This window comes from Macaca mulatta, chromosome 7 (assembly GCF_049350105.2).
Source record: "Macaca mulatta isolate MMU2019108-1 chromosome 7, T2T-MMU8v2.0, whole genome shotgun sequence".
NCBI lineage: Eukaryota > Metazoa > Chordata > Mammalia > Primates > Cercopithecidae > Macaca > Macaca mulatta.
Window position 1 is genome coordinate 161,975,835 of NC_133412.1, and position 19,417 is coordinate 161,995,251.

At 34.9% G+C, this 19,417-nt stretch overlaps 1 protein-coding gene across 1 annotated transcript in view; it reads right to left on the bottom strand.

Annotated features, from left to right (window-relative positions):
• Positions 1 to 19,417, bottom strand: part of EML5 (EMAP like 5) — a 192,335-nt gene that overhangs the window by 130,236 nt on the left and 42,682 nt on the right. The window contains exons 3-7 of the mRNA XM_015144346.3: positions 15,059 to 15,157; positions 12,892 to 12,960; positions 9,237 to 9,422; positions 7,681 to 7,816; positions 5,167 to 5,368 (exon numbers count right to left, since the gene is read on the bottom strand). Of these exons, the coding sequence (XP_014999832.2) occupies positions 5,167 to 5,368; positions 7,681 to 7,816; positions 9,237 to 9,422; positions 12,892 to 12,960; positions 15,059 to 15,157 (692 nt within the window). The remainder of the gene's footprint in view (positions 1 to 5,166; positions 5,369 to 7,680; positions 7,817 to 9,236; positions 9,423 to 12,891; positions 12,961 to 15,058; positions 15,158 to 19,417) is intronic.

Consider the following 19,417-nt stretch of genomic DNA (forward strand, 5'->3'; position numbering starts at 1 on the left):
TTTTTGTTTGTTTGTTTGTTTTTGTTTTTTTAACATATTGTCTATGGCTTACATACTGTCTTTATATCACACTACAGAGGCAGAGTTGAGATATTGGGAAAGAGATGATACACTCTCATCACTTTGGACTGCTCCTCAGTACATTACAATTTTCAGTGACACAGTTACAACTTGTCAAAATTTTGAGGGCTATCTGTACTACCATATAGTAACATTTTGTTATTATTTTTGTTTACCAATGTATATTCATATGGGACTTAGAATGTTACATTTTTAAGGCACAGTTGAGCATGGGCTATACTGTTATTGAATTAGATGGCAAAGCATTAGGTTTATTATGCAATGACACTGTAGCTGTGCTAAAAGGATACAAATATAAATTATCAGACTAAGCACTCATCACAATTTTTCCAACTCACAGGTAAGCTCAGAAAAATTAGAAAATTTAAAACAGAATATCTCATGACAGAATTTATTTACAAATTTAAAAATACAATGAGGTTGCAAGAGAAGTAAGTTTCTGAGTGGTTGATCTGTTAGCCAAGCAAGGAAAGCTACTTATTGGTAATGAAAATGGTAAATCATTTTGAATTGCAGCAGCTTCAGAAATCTGTCCAGAGAAAACAGACTTAAGACTGTTACAGCCTTTCCATGAGAACAGTTGCTCCAAAAGTTGAGAATATTGGGAACACTACCAATAATTTAAAAACAAGATAAATAATTTTGAGTGGTTTTCCTTGATTCTTGATGGGTTAACAGATGTTACAGATACTACTCAATTGTTTATTTGAGGAGTCAATGCCAAGTGTGAAGTGACAAGAATTTGCTTTCATGAATAGTCTGCATGAAACAACTATAGACAAGAATATTTTCAAAATCATTGAGAAAACACTAATTCAATACAACCTAAATTGGAATCTGCTAAGATGAATTATAACTAACTGATGGTGGGAAAAAATAGGTACAGAAAAAAATGGCTTAAAGAAATTTACAGATTATGAAAATGTAAGGGGTTTAAAGCCTGTGCGTATTCATTGTATTATTCTTTAGCACGTACTTAGCAAAGAAAAAAATAAGACTGTCTCTTGTTTTTTTTAACCAATAGCGTTAATGGTGAACTTCATTTGCTCCTGTGGATTTAACTAACCACTGTCAGTTCTGTGAATTTTTGCCAGATACACAAGTAGAAAATCCTGACTTGCGCTAACACAGCAGTTAAATGGCTTAGCAGTGGTAAAGTTTTATTGATTTTCTGATCTCAGAATCAAGATTGAAATTTTTCTGAATTATGAAGAATTGCCTCTCTCTCTCTCTCTCTCTCTCTCTCTCTCTTTCGAGACGAAGTCTGGCTCTGTTTCCCAGGCTGGAGTGCAGTGGCACGATCTCAGCTCATTGCAACCTCTGCCTCCCAGGTTCTAGCGATATTATTAAACACTGAATGGATTTGGAACTTAGCTTCTACTGAAGACTCAATACTGTTACCTAATGAATTCAACCTAAAATTATAAGGCAAAAGCAGCATAATGTAATGTGAAACTTTATTGTGGTAAAGTCATTTGGACAATTAATGCTATTTGAATAACAATATCAAGCTGCTTGATATACTCCTGTGCTATCAAAACTTAAAACAGGAAGTGAGGTCTCCATTCCCACACAAATCTGCAGCAGATATTTTTTGGAGCTTAATTTATAGCTTTAGCAGCATATGTTGGACTATCCTCCTTTGGCAAATGCTCGGTCTTGTCTGTCCCTTGTGCTCCAAGAGAAAGCCATAAACAAAGGTCAAGTTTACCCAAAGGAAAAATGTCTTCAGGGCAAAAAGCAGCTTTGGCACAATGACCCCCTAGATGCCCATTTTCTTTCACAAATTGGCTGGATAGCTCCTCATTATCTTGTCAGTTCTAGGAAGGTTTTAAGGTGATTTACACATTTTAACTAACATCTTTAGTTGTTTTCATTGGAAGTTGTTTTATTCCAAATAAACTGGCCACCAATAACAGAAACAGTAGTCTGAACAATTACTTTTTAAAGAAACAGTTGTCCTATTGGCAGCAGCTAGGTAGCACTTGGTAATAGCAGTTCTACAATGAAAGGATTATGAATAGTTCTTAGCAAAGCACAGAGTAAGGTGTAGTCCCCACAGTAAGTTTACAGACATATGACCTATGCCATCTTCCAAACCCCAAAAATAGACTGGCACAATGACAGTAAATGGCATGACTGATTAGCATACCATAAAAAACATCAATAATTATCTGGAAACAATTAGGTCATCTTCTTACACTAAAGGAAGCTTTACATAGATTAGGAGTTAAACATAAAAATATAACCACTAATGTACCGGAAGAATATATTGAAAATTTTTTTAAAATAATTTTTGGGAAGATTTCTCTATGATAGAATCCTAAATTCAGCTATATAAAAAATAACAACACAACAAGAATTTTTACTTACCTAAAACAACCTACATGAAGTAAAAAAAAGAAAAAGCAAGTAACAAACTATTGAAATTACTTGCAATTTACATTATAGGCAAAGAGTTAACATCCATAATATATAAAGAGCTACTAAAAGTAAAAGGAGAAAAAGATCAACAACCCTACAGAAAAAAATGGCAAGAAATGTGGAAAGTTTATAGAAAGGATTCTAGGGAACCACTTAACTTTTTTAAATTGGTAAATATACAGAAAGAATTAAGCACTTTTCTGCTTTTATTATACCCAGGATAAATAAATAATTGATGAGAAGAAATTCTCTTTATAGAAATACTACAGCTAACAAATGAATAATGAGTGGTAAATATAAGTATTAGAATGCCACCATTTGAAACACTTATTAAAATGATAGACTTAGGCCATGTATTCTCAACGGGGGTAATATTTCATGAAAGGGGGTAAAAATGAATTCTTAGGGGTAAAATATCTTAAATATTACACAATGGTTTGTGTTCTCTTAAGGGGCCACAATACAAAAAGAGATACACAGTTGTCTATGGTCTTAAAATTTCAAAGTGAGGGTGTGATCAATAAAAAAAAAAGTAAGAAAGTGACAATGAAAAAAGGTCGGGAAACACTGACCTAGACAATCATCATCAATGGTCGCTACCAGAAAAAACGGAGACTACACATTACATACCATCAAGCAGGAGTACATCACCACCTAGGAAATATCCTTGGTGAAAATTCATAACTGTATCTCATCAAATCTCTAAATCTAACTACCAATTTACAGGACACAAAGAACACAGACTATGTTAAAATACACTATGGGTGTGCAATTAGCCAAATCCAGAATGTGGGAAACCCTGAATAAACTGTAAGAACAACAAAAAGGGAAGGAAGAAAGCTGTAGAATAAAAGAGACTGAAAAGACATACCAACAAACGCAATACATGAAGCTCATTTGGATCCTGATTTTAAGAAATCATAAAAATATTTTATGAGACAATCGGGAATTTCTATACCAGCTAGATAGAGAACACTATGTGATAAGAGTATTGTGGTGATGTTTGAGATATCTTTTAAAGATACAAACTGAAATATTTACAGATGAAATCAGGGAGAAAAAAAAGACAAATTGGGGGAAACAAATTTCAACTCCTAAAATTGATCAGTGGTTCTCAAACTTTTGAGTATATTGTAGTCACTTGGAAGGCTTCTGAAATCACAAATTGCTCAATTTCTGGTATTAGGTCCTGTAAAAGGCCTGAGAATATGCATTTCTTACAAGTTCTTAGGTAATGCTGATGTTGCTCGTCAAGGAACCACACTTTGAGAACCACTATCCCAGACACGGTTTCTAATTTCTTTAATATATAGACAGATATCATTAGATCTTATTTAAAATCAAGTAGAGAGGCCGGGTGTGGTGGCTCAAGCCTGTAATCCCAGCACTTTGGGAGGCCGAGGCGGGTGGATCACGAGGTCAGGAGATCGAGACTATCCTGGCTAACATGGTGAAACCCCGTCTCTACTAAAAATACAAAAAACTAGCCGGGCGTGGTGGCGGGCGCCTGTAGTCTCAGCTACTTGGGAGGCTGAGGCGGGAGAATGGCGTGAACCCGGGAGGCGGAGCTTGCAGTGAGCCGAGATCACGCCACTGCACTCCAGCCTGGGAGACACAGTGAGACTCCGTCTCAAAAAAAAAAAAAAAAAAAAAAAATCAAGTAGAGAAAAAGATCTATGAACTAATAGAAAATAGGCAAAGGATTTGAACAGGTCAAGGAAAAAAATGTCCTCTAAACATATAAAAACATACCAACAACCCTCAATATAAGAGAAATACACATTTTCAAAATATAACAAGGTATCATTTTTCACCTTTTGGTATTATAATTAGTTCTGTTAAGGGTGTGAGAAAACAGGCACTGGCAATATATTCACGATAGGTGTATAAATTGTTGCTGCCTCTATGTAAGGCCTTATCTATCAAAATTTAAAATACGCACATCCTTTGATTACTGCTAAACATTTATCAGAGATATTCACACATGTACAAAATGACAAATGTATAATGATATTCATTGCAAGCCCTGTATTTATAAAATACACAAAACTGGAGGAAACTAATCTTCCATCAGTAATGGATTAGTTGAATAAATTACAGTATATCCATGCAGTGAAATATTATATTCCTGTTAAAAAGAAGGAAGTAGTTCTGTACATTCTGATAGGGAACAAACTCCATATATTTATAAGAGAAAACATATTACTAATAATTCTATTAATTTTCAGTACTTACTACTTATGTTCATTTGTTATACCATGAGCTACTAAAGTTTTAATCAGAGTATTTTAAGCTTTCTTTTTTTTTTTTTTTTTTTGAGACAGAGTCTCACTCTGTTGCCAGGCTGGAATGCAGCAGCACGATCTCGGTGCACTGCAACCTCCACCTCCTGAGTTCAAGCGATTCTCCTGCCTCAGCCTCCCGAGTAGCTGGGATTACAGGCGCCTGCCACCATGCCCAGCTAACTTTTGTATTTTTAGTAGAAATGGGGTCTCACCATGTTGGCCAGGATGGTCTCAATCTCTTGACCTTGTGATCTACCTGCCTTGACCTCCCAAAGTGCTGGGATTACAGGCATGAGCCACTGCGACCGGCCATGTTTTCTTTATGTTTATCTAAGGATACATCCCAGCCTATGGAATTACTTTATAATTTGCTTACCTGACTGAACGATCATCACTTCCAGTCACAGCCAAAGGTTTAGTAGGATGGACAGCAAGTGCCCAAAGTTCACCTTCACAATGCCCTTGCATAATTAGAAAAGGTTTATTTCTTTCTTGCACCACAATTTCAAAAATTTCACTGTCCTGTGTTCCAACTAGAATGTGGTCACCTCGCCAACACACACTCCTTACAGACAAACCTAGTAAAAAGTAAATTGTATTTAATATATAATGCTGTAATAATGATAGCAGCAGGAGGCAGACAAATCCCTATGCAGATAGGGGCAAGTCCCGGTGAAATCCAACCTTCAAACCTGACAGTTTAAAGCCTGAAAGCCAAGCTACAGGTCTTGGATAAATCCACAGACCAACTGAGAATGTCTCTTTCCATTTGGTGCACTTTCCTCTGATTGATCCCCACCTTTCACCTACTTTACACATATTTACCCTTCCCTAATTGGTTTTTTATAGTGTTGTGCCCATCTTTGAGTGGTGCCTTTTTAAAGCCTTTTTTGCATACTCACAAACCCATCAGCATGCAATTGCTCATTCTGAGCCCATAAAAGCTCCAGACTCAGCCATATTTGGGGACTGCCCACCTTTGGGTGGGGGGTTGCAGGTGGGGGAGACTACCTGACTTCAGCCCATCTCGGGTACCCTCTCCACTGAGAGCTGTTTTGTCACTCAGTAAAACTCTTTGCCTTGTTCACTTGCCAGCTGTCAGTACAACCTCTTTCTTCTTGGATGTGGGACAAGAACTTGGAACTCACCCAACAGTGAGTACAGACAGAGCTGTAGACCTGTAGCATTCCCCTCCTACTCACGAAGCAACAGGAGAGAGAGCCACTGGGCACCACACGCCCCGTTTATTGGGCAGGACCGAAAGAGCTATTAACTTGCTGTAACACCCGCTTTGGGGCTTCAGGGTCGCTGGAGTCCCCAAGTTTTTTAGGTGCCACCACATTCCCTTCATCCAGACGCCAACGCCCAAGATAGAAGCAGGTCACAGCACACCCGGCCCAGCCACGGGCTGAGCACATATCCTGCAGCAAGTGTGGGATCCAGCCAGAGTGCAAGCCAAGCGCAGCCTGCCAGGCCAAGGGGGCAGGGTACCTCCTGGCGAGCCTGGAGCCCAGTGCAGCCCTGAACAGGGGCGTTGCCAGCCATGAAGGTCTCCAGCTGGCAAGCTGGCACTCAAAATACCCTGTGTCAATAATTCCAATCTTCCTAAATTGAAGTTAATTTTGTACCTTTTATATCTTAGATGTGAGACAGAAGAAAATATGTAAGTCCTTGATCTATATTCACATTTTCTTCAACTGTCCATGTTGTTTTCTACATGAAATATTTCTGTCTTTTTATGTACCTAGTTCCTACCCAGCCTTCAGACATGTACTCTTCTTCCTTCTCCCTTGTAGACAACTCTAGCCATGTCTACTTGCTCAGCCAGTCTTACAACACTTCAGTCTGCATTGTTCAATAAGTACTCAATCAGTAAATTACCTTTATAGAATTGTATTCTTTTTCTTTTAATAATCTGACTTTTTACTTGTCTATATTTCATTTCTTCAATACACTCATAAAATCATTAAAAAGAGAGAATTTTACTTTTTCTGCATACTCCTCAATGTCTGTCGTAATCTTAGGAAAGCTACTGTGTTTTTCATTTTTCTCATGTGTGTTACATGGCCAATATAAAGATACCGTGTACCTCACAATGTCCTTATGAGGATCAGATAAGAAAAAGTCTCAAATTATTTTGTAAGCTTTAAAGCACAATAATGTTTAGCAAAACTAATGAAAATAGAATAAGTTAATATTTACATGCTTATTATGTGTTATCCTTATAAACATTTTAGAAATATCAATTCATTTGATCCTATATCCTAAATAATATATTTATTCTTATTCTCATTTACAGTGAGGGTAAATTACCAGCCCAAAGTCACACAACTTGTAGGTGACTGGAATATGGTTTAAACACAAACCTGTGGGTAGTTTTTATAGTAAAAGGTCCTGTTTTATTACATCAATTTTTTTTAATCCCCAAGAGAAAAAAAGTCCCCCAATTGCTGACAAATTTGGATGAAGGAAAAATACATCTATCCACATTTAAATCATCCTGAACAAAAGTTCCCCAACCCTCATCATTTACCCCAACTGTTTATTTAGAATAGTTTGTTTGTTAAATAGTTATAGTTAGCATTCTAATAGTAAAATACTTTCAAAATCCAAAGATACTAAGTGAGTCCCTCTCACATCTCTCTATAGGTCCCATTATAATAGACATTAGATTTATGAAAGCATCTTTCCCCTAACAATGAACCTAAACTCTTTACAGGCAAAATTTCTCCTTAATAGAAGAATTTCAATCAAATGCATACAGGGTAAAGAGGCAAATATGAGTCTTATTTATATTTACAAAACTTACATTGATACTTACTGAAAGAAAGAGATAATCTTTGGGAAGTTTAGAGTTTGCCTAGTAATAAGACATTTGTTTTGTTATTACCTTTGTATCCCTGGTCTGTTTCCCTGAGATCAATCACAGTAATTGGTTTAAAAGTTAAATCCCAAAGACGAATACAACCATCTCTGCCACCAGTAGCAAAGCCTTCTTCACAAGCATTCATGCTAAAAATTCCTGCCTAGAAGAGGAAATAAAATAATTTAACAAAAAATGTTTTTTAAGAACATCTACTATATGAAGGTAGAAACCCTTTTAAACCAATCTAACAATATTTTGGTAGGATATAAGAATAAACAAATACATCAGAAAACACAAAAGAAAATCTAGAAGTAAGTCCACAGGAACTTAATACAGTTGCCCCTTGTGGATTTGAACTTCACTGGTTCACTTATATGGATTTTTTTCAATAAATACAGTCAGCTCTGAATCCACAGTTCCACATCAGCAATGAAACCCAGATCAAAATACAATCTTTATGGGATGCAAAACCCATAGATAGGGAGGGCTTTACATATGCAGGTTTCCCAGGGCAAGACTTGAGTATATGCAGATTTTGGTATCTGTGGTCCTGGAGCCAATCCCCACAAAATATCAAAGCATGACTATATATAACCAAGGTGGTATTTAATTATATGGATAAAACATAAAAGAAAATAAATTTAAACCTTATATCACATGTAAAAATGAATTACAGATGAACATAAAATACAACCATTTATAACAAAATATAACCATTTATAACTAAATATAAAAAATAAAAATATTAGAAAAAGTCAGAATAACATTTAGGTAACTTTGGGCTGTGAGAGACATTTCTATGCATGCCAGATCACCCACGAGTTTTAAATTTGTTCATATGAGAAAAGATACAACAAGCAAAGACAAACAGATTGGAGAAATATTTGCAACACATATGACTGTCAAAAGATTAATAACCCTAATATTCAAATGAATAAAGGAAATAAAAACAATTCAACAACAAAAAATTTAAAAAGTAAAAAAGCAAAGGGTAGGAAAATCCAATTAATAGAAATGTAATGCACTGAGGACTTTTCTACATGAAGATCTTGCTGTTAACAACGTGGCGGCTTTGTGCTATCCAGCTCCCTTTACTTTGTAACGGGGACCCAACTGCTAAAAAGCTCAAACCAAAAAAAACTAAACAGTTTAAACAGCAGATTTCTTTTTCAGTTTAGTAAGTTATTTACACAAAAACTTAATTACCTCTGGTAAATTAGCCTCAAGAGCACTAGCTTTATTCTGGTGTGGTTAATCTAGAATACTTTTAGATTGAAGTTAACAAGCTTTTTTTCAACACTACTCTTCAGAAAGACACCATACTAAAGCAATAGCTTTAACAAGATACTAACTATACTAATGTAATAAATGTCAATGAGTCTAACTGATTTCTTCATTGAAATCTTGAAAACAAATATATAATTCAGTTAGAAAAGCATTTTTCAAGCAACCAAACTGACTAGAAACAATATACTATATTATGCAGTCTGTCATTCTAAGACAAGGTTAAGTAATATGTCATTCTGACACAAGGTTAAGCAATACACATTAAAGTATTTAAAATACTTAAATATACTTACAGCATGGGCTCCTTGTATTGTTCGTATAAGATTGATTCCTTTCCAGACATATATATCCCCATTGAGTGCACCAGAATATGTTAATTCATCCCTTGCACAGGCTAGGCACAGTATTGTCTGAAGGTCACCCGTCTTACCAAAGACACCTCGTTTTGGGGTCAGAGCATTTCCACATAAACTCCAGAACTAAAAGGTATACAGTATAATCAAATTACCAGAGAATTCTTACAAAATAAAGTAAAACATTCCCAATACCTTGATGCTATTATTACAGCAGTGAGCTACAAATTAACTAAGAAATTGCCTTATGATAAAATAGCATTCAACGTTCAGATTCTCATCCTAGTTTGTCAAAAGCTATGTTATAGCATAGCTATAGTCACTGGTTTCAATGCTTATCTGTAAGAATAAGGGGTTTTAATCAGATTATTTTTAAAATATGCTACGCTTTCCTTAGGTTTCTGAAAAGAAATCTGTATAAAACTTAGATTAAGCCAGGCTCAGTGGCTCATGCCTGTAATCCCAGCACTTTGGGAGGCAAGGTAGGCAGATCACCTGAGGCCAGGAGTTCAAGACCAGCCTGGCCAACATGACTAAGTCCCATCTCTACTAAAAATACAAAAATTAGCCACGTATGGTGGCGCATGCCTGTAATCCCAGCTACTCGGGAGGTTGAAGCACGAGAATCACTTGAACTCAGGAGGCAGAGTGGTTACAGTGAGCTGAGAGTGCACAACTGCGCTCCAGCCTGGGTGCAGAGTAAGACTGTCTCAAGAAAAAACAAAACAAAACAAAAAAATTTAGGTTAAAAAGTTGGGAACGGGTTAGCAATGAAAATGAAGATAAGTCATCATAGACTAAGGAGAAAAAGGACCAAATCTAATGTTCTCTCTCTGATAGAAACATTAAAGATAGGAAAAAAGGAGTATGCTACAGCTTATTGTAGCTGTAATATTTGATATTTTCAAAGCTGACCAATTGCTTTGCTTGTAAAGCTTAAAAAAATAAGATAGATGTCCATGGGTAATGATTTGTTCATTCTTGGGAGACAATAAGAAGTTAAACATGAATCTTCATTACCAGGGGTTTTGTTCTATTAGGTGGATTTAGGTAAATTTTATAGTTCAAGGAGAGAAATTTAAAGAAAAAGGAGTTGGGGGGAAGCGGGCGCAGTGGCAAATGCCTGTAGTCTCAGCAACTTGGGAGGCTGCGGTGGGAGGATTATTTGAGGCCAGGAGTTTGAGGCTACAGTGAGCTATAAATCACGCCTGTGAATAGCTACTGCACTCCAGCATGGGCCACATGGTAGGATCCCATCTCTAAAAAATAAACCAAAAAAATGGGACAGGACAGAGATATATACATTAAATAGTTCTGCATGAAGAAATTAGGCCCAAAGAATAAATTCAACTTTGTAATAAGTAATTAACATTTAAAATAACATAATTTATTATCATACATTCTTATTTTAAAATTTGAAGCCTCAAATAACTAAAAATTATGATCATTATCTATTCAAAGATCTAATAAATACTTTAATTAATGAAACTTTATACTTTTTAAACTTAAAATCTCCACAATTTCTGTGTATATAAGTGGCTTGTTCTCTTTCTTTCAGCATGTCCTAATTTGAATCCATTATTTTCTTCTAGATCAGTGATTCCCAGTGTTAGCTTCACATTAGAATCACCTAGGGAAATTATAAAATGGGATGCCTGGACTCCCACTTGAGACGAACTGGGACAGAATCTCTGAAGCATGAAGCCCAGGTATCCAAATGATTTTGATGCTCAGCAAGGGTTAAGAACCATTGTTCTAGACTCCAAATCAATATTGTCCAATAGAACTTTCAGTGATGATGAAAATCTTACACACACACACACACACACACACACACACACGCTTTCCAATACAGTAACCACTAGATACATAAGCATATGAAATGTACTGCCAGGGTGACTGAGGAAATGAATTTTAAATTTCATTTAACTAATTTATGTTTAAATAGCTACGTATGGTTGGACAGTGAAGTTCTAGATCATCTCTGGGAATTAATTTCCTCACACGTATTGCCTGCAAAGAGAACTATGTTACTATTCATTTCTTCTAGCAAAGGAAAAGAAATGTAACTCAGTATATAGTTTATTTAGTTTGAGAAAATGAGCTTTTTATAAAAACCTGAAAATGGAGCCTTTAGCTTTACTTATAATATAAAATAGTAAGATCTCTTTATTCATAATTAATTTGCCAATCACTTATTAAGCACTTAATATATATCAAGTATCATATCAAACATACTGTCCATCAAAGATGAACAAGACAAAAATCTCTACTTTCACAGTGCTTATATCATGTGCCTTAAAGCCCAGCATACAGCCTTTTTGGTATTAAATATTTGTCAAAAATAAATATTTACTACTGTCCATCAATCAAATCAATACCAGAATAACAAATCCAGAATTGCAGCAGCAGTGAAAGATGCACTGGAGAAAATGTGGATGGAGTTAAGCATATTGAAATAAAGAATGTGAACACAGAACCTTAATTCACTAGGAATTAACTGTTATCAGGAACTGTTACAACAGACAGTGGAAGTAAAGCAAGTTATTTCCAATTTGTTCCAACGATTTAAAAGTAAGTATAAACATAATAAAGAATATCACCACTGACTTTACAGGCTTCAAAATCTGAGCTGTAATTATAAAACAAAACCCAGAGCTTTCATAAGCAAAGCAAATAGTGGCTATCAAGGCTACGAGAGGGACAAGGAGAGATTTGTTAAAGGATACAAAATTATAACTAGATAGGAGGAATAAGTTCTACTACTCTATACCACTGTAGAATGACTATAGGTAATACGAATAGACAGTTTCAAATAGCTAGAAGGAAGATATTGAATGGTCCTAAAACAAAGAAATAGCAAATGTTTGGGATGATAGCTAATTACCCTAATCTGATCACCATACATTTTTATGTATCAAAACATCACTGTGTACCCATGAATGTGTACTATTATTTGTCAAATAAAAAAAAATGTAAAGGCTGAGGTCAAATCAGGGAGCGAACATAGAAAAAGGAAAAGCAACACTTTCAGAATGCAGACCATGTGTTAGGCACTATGACAAGCACTTGAATATATACTGCCGCCTTATTTAATCTTCAATTCTTTGAGGATGGTAACAGCAGTCACAGTTTTAAAATGTGAAGAAAAAAAAAGCTCGAAGAGGTTAAATAACTCATACTAGGTTAAACAGCTAATAAATGGCAAAGCCAGGTCTACTCATGTTGCTTCTCCCACACCATTCTATCTATGTAAATGAAAAACTCTTCATTTGTTTCCTATTCTCAACATTTTACTTTGTAAGTGAAACATGAAGAAACAGGATGGACACAGTAAATCCTGCCTCACTGGATAACAAATTGCTTTATGGAATGTGGCTTATTAATTTCCTATTCATACCTATATCGCTTACAATAATTCAAAGCAAATAATATACATATTTGTTTGATTGAACATAAGAACAATAAAAACATTGCCATTTTAAAAGTAAGTATTATCAAAATTCTGAAAGTAGTCTAAATTGTTAACAGTGAGATATATACTTAGCAGCAGAGAACTAAACGTGACTATTATAAAACAAGACCCTTCTAGTACCTTGATATGTTTTACACCACAGCTGACAAGTTTATTTGGCTGGTACAAATCCCAAGAAATATCAAATATCTGTAAACAAATCAGATTCATGATTAAAATACTTATTTCCAGAATCATTTAAAAATCCTGTCCAAAAGACCAAATGGCCCAAACTCCTAATCATAAAATAAAATTACTCAATAAATAATAATCAGAATCCCACACTTTAAAATCTTATGAGAAATAAAGCAAATTTGAAACTGATAAGAAATAAAAAGTATTTCTTAGTTTCTATGAACTTCAAACACTACTGGAGTAAAACTGAACACCTCCATTTATGTTTAATTTTTTAAAAAGATTGGTGCATAAATAACAAGAATGGTTCAACAGAATTAGGGCATGAAGGGAGGTGCTTGCATAATTTCTACAGAGGAGAGATTCAGAATGGAACATGACACTCATACAGCCTAGAAGAAAGAAACATCTTTATAGCTTTCTATCACTCAGAACTATTTACATAAAGAATCCAAACACCGATTTTACAGTAATTTTTTTCAGTGTTTCAAGGTCCAAGTTAACTTATACTTAAATTTTGGGGAGTCTCCAGGCTTCATTATTTTCTAAAATTTCATAAATTCTAAACACATGCAAAACATTTTGTTACAAAAGCAAACAAGCAAAAACCCAGGTGAAATAAAATATGAATTAGAAACATAATTAAACAAATGATGAAAGAAAAACTAACATTTAAAAAATAATTCATTTATTCTGCTTTCTGGTAGTCTTCATGTTTCTTTGACACCTTATCAACCTACCTCTAAAAGGTTTACATTTTTGGTATACTAAAATGTACACTTTACATTTTGGTATACTCTAAAAATTTACAAAAGTGATGCTCTTTAGTGATAATGAAGAAATAATACATATTTAAGTTAATATTTAACAACTCACCATAATATAGATTAAATGAAAAACATATCAATGCAACTTTGAAATATTCAACCACAATAATACTTTCAAAAACTCCACTGACAATGTCATATTTTATAATAATGGGTCTATTTATTAAATTCCCAATAGTCATGTGCAAAATGCTTTGATCTAAACAGGTAAGAACATGCCAGCTGTCTAATAAAATATATCCAACATTTTAATAATGGATTAAATTGTGTGTTTGTGTGTGTGTGTGTATGTGTGTGTGTGTAACAGGCCTCTCTGAGCAGCTACTAAAAATCAAATGTATTCTCCAAAATGCGAATATACACAAAATTTTCTACCCAACTTTTAGAGTCATAAATTCCCACCAAACAGAATCACTGGCCATACCTCTGTGCTGGTTCAGGTTAGGATTTTACTACACATACATACACACAAATTAGATACTTTTAGAAGTTTATAACTTTTTTGATCTACATCCATAAAAATAGTATAACATTTCATTAAAAGCTGGCTATGATGTATTGTTTATATACAACTTGGAATGAGGAATATATATTCTAACAAGTTGTCAGTTAAAAATGTTAGGTCTCTAAAAAATGTAATAGTAATACGCAATTTTAAAACCATACAAGCAACATCATTTTTCACCTTAACTATAATACATATGTAACAAATTAGTGGTAAACCAAACTAAACAGACCCTAGGCTCAAACCATTCAATTTTTAAATTGAGATTTGAATAATGGGTGTCTCCATATGTCAAACCCATCAAACTTCACACATTAAATATGTGAATCCCTATGTATATCAACTATATTTCAATAAAACTGTTTTAAAAAATGGAAAGAAATACATCGTTTTTACTGAAGCAAACACCGGGTTAAAAGTCTCATGCCTAATGTAGATGATGGGTTGATGAGTACAGCAAACCTCCATGGCACGTGTATACCTATGTAACAAACCTGCACATTCTGCACATGTACTCCAGAACTTAAAGTATAATAAAAACAAGAAAAAAAGTGTTATGCCAATGCTATACATATCAAATGATGTTTCCAAGTCCTACAATACACATGTACTCTAAGACTTTAAGAGTTTTTCCATCTGTACAATTATTTACCAGTTGCAAAATTTTAATTACATACGACCAATCTGGCAATAACAAAATCCAGAAGAATAAAATCCCCTGAAGTCTCCTCTGGTATTTCCCTTCCAGTACTCGTTAGAAATCTCAAAAGAGAATACTTACTCTATCTGTATGACCAGGAGCCATAGACAACATTTTTCCCCTTTTCCAGTCCCAAACACAAACTGCATTCTTTGAATCCAGTCCAACTGAAACCAAGCGCTGAATTATGTCCACAAAGTCCAGGAAGGAATAAAAAGGCAAACAAATCAAAGAAAAACCAAATTATAAATAGCCAATAAATTATACTCATGGGTTTTTATAAGCACAAAACATACACATCTATATTTACCTCATAAAGGCTGAATGTATTTCACCCTGTTAGTGTTTCCACTTATGTATAGATCTTCACATTATGAAACAGAACAGAGACTTCCATTTCTAACAGTAGGATTGACAAAATATCCTAAATATACCTCCTACCAAAAACTAAAAATACTAGATAAAATGTAAAATCATCTTTTTAAATGGACTGCTGAGCTGTCGAAGAATTAAGAAATCTAAGAACAAAACCAAAGTGATTTCCAGTGGGAAACCCGGAGGGTGAGAAAATACCTACACCTACTGGACTCTAAAGGCATCGGGTGAATTCTCGTACCCCTGATTTCTGTGCTGTGGCCTGAGGAAGAATAGGAGACAAAGTCGAGGGCCTACCTAAGGTGGGGATTTGAATTGCAGATCGCCTCTGATTAACCCAGTAAACCTCTCAGAAACAACAAATAACCCCTTCCTAAAGAAGGGGAGGCAACTCATGAAGAGGGAGAAACACCTCCCTGAACATTTGTAACCACAAGCAGCCTTCTCATGGTTGCTGGCCTAAATTCACATTAAACATGAATCCTTCAACTAGGAAATTTAATTCAAACTAGTCTTCAGGGTTGGTTGTGTCTTCAAGCAACTTCAACAACGTGGCCCAAGCAAATATAAATCCTAAATGAAGTACCGCAACTTCGATCCACCCCTCAAAGAATTCCTATAGGTAGCAATTCAATAAAAATAAGCTACAAAAAAAAAAAAAAAAAAAAAAAGGCCAGGTACAGTGGCTCACACTGTAATCCCAGCACTTTGGAAGGCCGAGGCAGGCAGACTGCTTGAGGCCAGGAGATTGAGACCAGCCTGGGCAACAAGTTGAAACTCTGTCTCTACTAAAATTACAAAAATTAGCCAGGCGTAGTGACACACGCCTATAATTCCATCTACTCAGGAGGCTGAGGCAGAGGAATCACTTCAACCCAGGAGGTGGAGGTTGCAGTGAACTGAGGTCGCTCTACTGCACTCTAGCCTGGGAGACAGAGCGAGACTCTGTCTCAAAAAATAAGAAGCAGCAGCAGCTAAAAAAATAAACAAACCACCCCAACCACACACACAGACACAACAAAATAAGAATCCATGAGTGAGAATGGGCAAGTCACAACAAACAGCAAAGTCGACCTTGCAAAAAACATCAGATATGGAATTATTAGATAAATAACATAAAATAAGCTTAATGTGAGTAAATAAAATTAAGGATTCAAAATATCTGTATATGAGCAAAAAATATGAGACTATAAAAAGTATCCAAGGAGACTTGAAGAAGCACACGGAACTTCTGGAAACAAAAAATAAAGTAAGTTAAAAATTCAATGGAAGAGTTAAATACAAGATTAGCAGGAGATGAAAAGACAAAGTTCAAAAGAGAAGTGGATAGTGAGATTGGAAAGTATGAGAGAGGTTTAAAAACATAAAAGATGGACTTCTAGCCATGAAGGCGTATCAAAGTCTGAACTTACCCTCCCTCACCCGCCCCTGCCATAAACAGCTAGAAACTGTACAGAATACATGAAACAAATGTTTTGAGACATTTGCAACAGGAAGTAAAGCACTGTGAACCCTGAAAGAGGGAAAAACAAATAAGTGAAGTCCTATAATCACCCCAGCTTCCATCTAGGAGGCAATTTCCAGACTATGGCACAGAAAAGTGGAATCCAAATAGAGCCCAGTAGACTTACTAATTTGGACAAACAGAGCCTAGAGTTCAGAGAGGACAAGATGGCTAGAATTTGCAGAGCAGGAAAACAGCTCCAGTAAAACTATCTATAGTAAGATTTGAGAATATTAATCTCTGCATGCATAGGATGAACTCTATGAGGTCATGCAAAGAAGAAATTCTAGAAAAAGAACAATTACTAGAGAGCTAAAAGCAAAAAATTCTCAGAGATCACAAACGGTCCAGAATCACTCAAATTCTCAATAACCAGAATGAAGATATCTCTTTGAACTCGCTGGGCAGTCATCAGGAATCCTGAGGTCAGGAGGGGAGTGTCATACCTTAATAGTGAAGTTATACCAGTAATTCTAGAGCAAAAGCTATTCTAGTGCTGCCTCATAAAAATTTGAAAGCAGGCTTTTCACAAAGATGAAACTGATTCATGAGGAACTTGACTATTTGCCAGAACAGTGTCCATATACTTTAAAAGGATATAATAAAATTACTGATATGTGAAGAAACAGAAAAATGTGACTCATAACCTGGGGAAAATCAATAGAAATAGGCTCAGGAAACCCAGAGATAATTAAGGTTAGGAGACATTTGCTGTTAAAATTAACATTTTCAAGACACTCAAGAATTATCTTAAACATACCAAGAATAAAAAAAGAAAAGATATAAAAGAACAACATAGAAAACTGTTACATTATCTAAAATGAAAATTTACTCCAAAGGATTAACAGCAGCTTAGACAATGATGAAAAGATAAATAAACTTGAAGACATAGCAATAGAACCCATCCAAAATAAAGTACAGAAAGAAAAAGAAAAAAAGAATTGACAGAGCTTCAATGACTTGCAGGAAAATATCAAGTGGTCTAACATACAGGCAATTATGGCTCCAGAAGGAGAGAAACGACAGAGGAAAAGAAAACAAAAAAACTGAAGAAATAATAGTAGAAAGTTTCCTAAATCTGATGAAACCATAAATCCACAAATATAAGATGTTCAACAAATCCCAAGCAGGATAATCATTCACACAGAAAAAACACACAAGACACATGGCAAACAAATTGCTGAAGCCATCACTAAAGGGCAAATTCTAAACAGCAGCCAGACAAAAAAGGACAACTGCTGTATGGATGAACAAAGATTTAAAAATTATCCTAGACTGCTCATCCAAAGTGATGCAAGTTAGAAGACAATGGACAAACAGTTTAAAGTGCTGAGGCAGAAAAAAAATCAGCATAGAATTGTATACAAAGCAAAAATATCCTTTGAAAATGGAATCAAAACAAAGTCTTTTCCAAGCAAACAAAAGCTGAGAAAATGAATCATCAGTAAACCTGCACTACAAGATATGATAATGAAGTAAAATGATACCAAATAGAAACGATTTACACATATGAGAGTGTCCAAGTAGTAAATACATAAGATTTTTCTCTTAAAAAAATTTTAACAACTATCTAAGGCAAAATAACAGTTATTATGTGGTTTTCAAAATATGTAGAAGTATCAATAAAATAAATGACAATAGCACCATAAACAGAAGAAAGGAAACAGCAGAATATACTTTTTCATATTCTTTCCAAATATACATGAAACATCATGAAGATCACAAAAATTTGGATTACAAAGTGTCAATAAATTTTTAAAAATTAAAATACAGAGTATGTTCTCTGACAAAAACAGAATTAGAGTAACAGAATGTTATCCAGAAAATCTCCCAAATATTTGGAAATTAACAACATACTTCTAAGTAACTGAAAGGTCAAAGAAGAAATAACAAGAAAAATGTGAGGAAAAACCCACAACACATTGTGTGAAAAGTACTGGTTTAGAGCAGGGGTCAGCAAAGTACATCTCTCAAGCCAAATCTTGTCTGTACCTGTTTTTGTAAATAAAGTTTTACTGGAATATAGCCACATTCATTCTTTCATTCATTGTCTATAACTGCTTTCACACTATAGGGCAGAGCTGAGTAGTTATAGCAAAGACCAAATGGCCCACAAAGCTTAAAATATTTACTATTTCACTTATTATAGAAAGTTTATCAAACGGTGGTTTGGAGCACAGATTCTAGTAGCAGATTGCCTAGGTTTGAACATCATCTCTTACTAGCAGGGGTGACTTTGGACAATTATTTAGCCTCCCTGTACCTTACTTTCCTCGCCTATTAAATGGGGATATAAAAGTACTTCACAGGGGTCACTATGAGAATTAACATATACACTATTTAAAGGAATTAGAGGGCCTCATATATGGTTAATGTTATGTAAATGTTTGCTTCATATCATTATTATTATTGCTATTAGTTTACTATAACCATAGTTAAATGGGGACAAATAAAAATACCTCACAGGGGTTACTATGAATATTAACATATATACTGCTTAAAGGAGTTACAGTGGCTGGTATATGGCTAATGTTATATAAATGTTTGTGTAATATTATTAT